We start from the raw sequence: 4,183 nt of genomic DNA on the forward strand, positions 1-4,183 counted from the left end.
CCCACAATCTCAGCCCCATCCTCACAGTCTCAACCCCATCCCCACAATCTCAGCCCCATCCTCACAGTCTCAACCCCATCCCCACAATCTCAGCCCCATCCTCACAGTCTCAACCCCATCCCCACAATCTCAGCCCCATCCTCACAGTCTCAGCCCCATCCCCACAGTCCCATCCCCATCCCCACAGTCCCACCCCCATCCCCACAGTCCCACCCCCATCCCCACAATCTCAGCCCCATCTCCACAGTCCCACCCCCATGCCCACAGTCCCATCCCCATCCCCACAGTCTCAGCCCCATGCCCACAGTCTCAGCCCCATCCCCACTCTCCCCCCCCAGCCCCTCTCCCCACCTCACCCCACTCCCCTTCGGGCAGTGCAACCTCTTTATTGCCAAACCACAAACCCCTCAGTCCGAGCCCCCCCCGCTGCTGGGGTGTCCCCCCGTTTTTGGGGTGTCCCCCCGTTTTTGGGGTCCCTCAGAACACGTGTGTGTAGAACACGTCCACGTTCCCGGCGCGGTCCAGGGGCAGGGCCATCCCCACGTTCCGGGCCCCCAGCCGGGCCCCCCCCAGGGCCGACGAGCGCTTCAGCTTCAGGAGGCTGAACCGGGAGAACGCGCGGCCCGGGGCCTCATCCCGGGCCTGGGCCAGCACCTGGATGAACCCTGGGGACGGGGGCACATGGGGGGGTCACGCGGGACCCCCGGGCCCCCCCGTCCCCCCGTCCCTGCGCTCACCCGCCTGCATCCGGTCCCAGCTGTTCCACACGGAGCCCACGCACACGATGGGCAGCCCCAGCTCCCCCAGGAACAGGCTCTGGGGGGTCAGGGTGGGTGAGGGGAGGGTGCCGAGACCCCTCCCACCCCTGAGCCCCCCCCCAGCCCCAGGTGGGCGCTCACCTGGTCGATCTTGGGCAGCACGGCCACCACGTGCCGCGCCAGCACCTCGCCCGCCTTGGTGAAGATGTGGCAGCACAGAGGGTCCCCGGCCTGGGCGCCTGGGGATGGGGTGGGGGGGTGGGACGGGGACCTGGGACCTCCCCTGCGCCCCCCGGGGGTCCCACAAGCCGGGCTGGGCTGCGGGGGACGGGGTGGCACCCGTGTGTCCCCCCCCGAGGAGGGCAGAGGGTGCTTGGGGCCAAGGTGCGCCCGGGGCAGAGATCGGGGAGTGGCACCGGGAGGGACAAACGGGGTGACAGTGCCCGGGGGGGCCGGGACAGCTCCACCCCCCCCGGAAGGGGCCTCCCTACCCTCTGCCAGCTTCTGGCAAAACCCCGCGAACTTGGACTTCTCGAAGGTGCGGTAGAGGTGGGTCAGGAGCCCCATCCTGTCCGAGATCTGGGGGGCAGCGATGGGGGGGGCACAGGGCAGCTCTGGGGCCCGGCTGCACAGGGGACCCGCCCTGGGGACAGGGACCCCATCCCACTGTGCAGCTGAGAGCATCCCCTGCACCCCACACACAGCCCAGAGACCCCTCTGGATCCCAGTACTGAGCCCAGAGCCCCCCAGACCCTAGAACACAGCCCAGAGTCCCCCAGACCCCAAAACACAGCCCAGAGCCCCCCGGACCCCAAAACACAGCCCAGAGTCCCCTTGTACCCAGAACACAGCCCAGAGCCCCTCAGACCCCAAAACACAGCCCAGAGTCCCCTCATACCCAGAACACAGCCCAGAGTCCCCTTGTACCCAAAACACAGCCCAGAGTCTCCTGGACCCCAGCCCCCATCCCAGAGCCCACCCTGTACCTCAACAGCCAACCCAGACTCCTCCCCCTGTACCCCAACACCCATCCCAGAGCCCACTGGGACCCCAACACCCATCCCAGAGCCCACTGGGACCCCGACACCCATTCCAGAGCCCCCCCATACCCTGACACCCATCCCAGAGCCCACTGGGACCCCGACACCCATCCCAGAGCCCCCCCAGACCCTGACACCCATCCCAGAGCCCCCCCAGCCCCTGACACCCCCCAGCCCCCTGCCAGCCCCCCGCAGCACCTGGAAGTAGTCGAACATGGCCTGCCTGACGTATCCGACGTCGTGGGGCGGCACCTCCAGGTTGTCCATGCAGTCAAACACCATCTTCACGGCCTGGTGGGCGATCCAGTACGCTGGGGGGGGGTCAGGGGCCGCCTCGGTCCCCCCCGGAGCTCCCCGGCCCCCCCGTCCCCCCCGGGCTCACCGGAGCCTTCGTCGCCCATCATGTGCCCCCATCCTCCGCAGCCCGTCTCGGAGCCGTCGGGGTTGATGAGTTTGCAGTTGGAGCCGGTGCCCGAGATCAGCACGATCCCCCCTGCGGGGCCGGGGGGCACCGTCACCCCCTGGGCCGGGTTGTCCCCCCCCGCCGCACCCCCCCGGGGTCCCCACCGTGGTCGGTGGCCGTGGCCATGGCCCCCACGGCGTCGGTGGTGATGAAGTAGCTCTGGCTCAGGTGGGGGAAGCGCCGGTGCAGCTCCTCCGTCAGCTTCCCGATGGCGTCCTGCTGGTCCCCCCCGCTCAGGGACAGCCCCTGCCCCGACCAGGGTCCCCGTCAGCCCCGGGCTGTGCCCGGGGGGGTCCCGGGGCGGGGGGACGGGGGGGCCTCACCAGGGAGCGCAGGGGGACCCGGGGGTCGGCCCCCGCCTTGCTCTTGGCCTCGCTGACCATGCGCTCGATCCTCTCCAGGCACTTCTCGGAGCCGATGAGCTGGGACACGGGGGGACACCCTAAATCCCCCTTGGCCCCCCCCCAGGCTCCCTCCCTGGGGGTCCCACGTGGCTGCACGGCAGCCACGAGAGGGGGGACACCCCGGAACCTTCTCCAGTGGCTTTGGAACCTTCTCCAGTGGCTTCATCCCACCCAAGCGTCCTGGGAGCTTGGGGACAGCCAGAACCAGCCCCCCCGTGTCCTGTGTCCCCCCTCCGTGTCCTGTACCTCCTCCAGGCCTCAGACCCCCTCCCCATGTCCTGTGCCCCCCTCCATGCCCTGCACCCCCCGGGCTGGGGAGGGGGTGTCCCCCAGCTCACCCAGTGGTTCGTGCAGGGTCCCTCTGTCTCGGCCAGGATTTGCCCATCTCCAGACACCAGCACCACTCTGGAGTGGGTGCCCCCGCTGCCGAGAGAGGGGGGGACACACTGCCAGCACCACCCCACAGCCCCCCACACCCCAGCCCACCGAGGGGGGACCCCCACTCAGCCCCACCGGCCCCTAGAGCAGCACTTGGGGGTGACAGGAGGAGGGGAGGACCAGGATGGGGGGCCCTGGAGGGGGGTGGGACCAGGATGGGGGGCCCCGCGAGTGGTGGGGTGCTGACCCTGCCCCACTGACCTCGGTTCCCGACCACACCCGGACAGGGCAGGAGGGGTCGGGGGGATAGGAGCCGATCGGAGAGGGGCCGGATGGAGTCCCCGGCTGTTCCCCCATCGGTTCCTGCCCCCGAGACCCCTCCTGAGACCCCCCCCAGGCTGGGGGTCCCCGGGAGCGGCGGGTCGGGGCCATCAGGGAGGTGGGGGTGCCCGGGGGATGGGGGTGCGGAGCCTCGGGGAGCCCCTCTGCCCGCGGCGCGACCCCTCAGCCCTCCCCGGGACCCCTACCCTTCCAGACACCCCTTACTCCTCCCGGGACCCTCACCCCTCCCCGGGACCCTCATCCTCCCGGGACCCCTCACCCCTCCACGCCGCCGAACAGCGACGCCATCGCGGCCGCCACAGCCCCGCCCCTCGGGCCACGCCCATGGGCGTGGCACTGCCCCGGCCCCACCCACTGCCGTATGTATTGTATGGACACGCCCATTGCCATAGATAGATCTGGGCACGCCCCTAGTGGGCGTGGTTTCACAGCCAGACACGTTCCCTGTTCCACCCATGGCCACGCCCACATGGCACGCCACAGACCGAGGCCCCGCCCTCTCCCCGCCCCCTGGGCGTTGGCCCCGCCCTCCCGCCCGCCCCGGGTCCTTGTGCCGACCCCGTGTCGCCGTCCTGCCCCCCTCGGGGGTCCCGGGACCCCCGGGATCACCCGGGACACAGCCCGGCGGTCCCACCCGCGACGCGGCCCCACGCGCGGCCTCAGACACAGCCCCTATCGCGACATAACCCTCGGCACTGACACCCCCCAGTCCCTCACCCAGACCCGCACCCCCCCGTGACACCGCTCCCCGCGCACCCCACCCCCACAGCCCCCCCGCAGCCCCCCCGCAGCCCCCCC

General features: G+C 71.0%; 1 protein-coding gene across 2 annotated transcripts; it reads right to left on the reverse strand.

Annotated features, from left to right (window-relative positions):
• Positions 1–373: 373 nt before the first annotated feature.
• NAGK (N-acetylglucosamine kinase) lies at positions 374–3,725 on the reverse strand. Of its 2 annotated transcripts, XM_017839460.1 has the most exons (10): positions 3,645–3,725; positions 3,004–3,088; positions 2,585–2,683; positions 2,366–2,507; positions 2,181–2,291; positions 1,997–2,109; positions 1,250–1,337; positions 900–997; positions 738–816; positions 374–665 (listed from the first exon to the last, which is right to left on the reverse strand). In XM_017839460.1, the coding sequence occupies exons 1-10, from the start codon at positions 3,671–3,673 to the stop codon at positions 478–480; spliced, it is 1,032 nt and encodes a 343-aa protein (XP_017694949.1). In that variant the 5' UTR covers positions 3,674–3,725; the 3' UTR covers positions 374–477. The 2 variants fall into 2 exon arrangements, with proteins under 2 accessions (XP_017694949.1, XP_017694950.1); XM_017839461.1 differs by lacking the exons at positions 738–816; positions 900–997.
• Positions 3,726–4,183: the final 458 nt, after the last annotated feature.

Source organism: Lepidothrix coronata, unplaced genomic scaffold, assembly GCF_001604755.1.
Source record: "Lepidothrix coronata isolate B3197 unplaced genomic scaffold, Lepidothrix_coronata-1.0 Scaffold421, whole genome shotgun sequence".
Classification (NCBI taxonomy): Eukaryota; Metazoa; Chordata; class Aves; order Passeriformes; family Pipridae; genus Lepidothrix; species Lepidothrix coronata.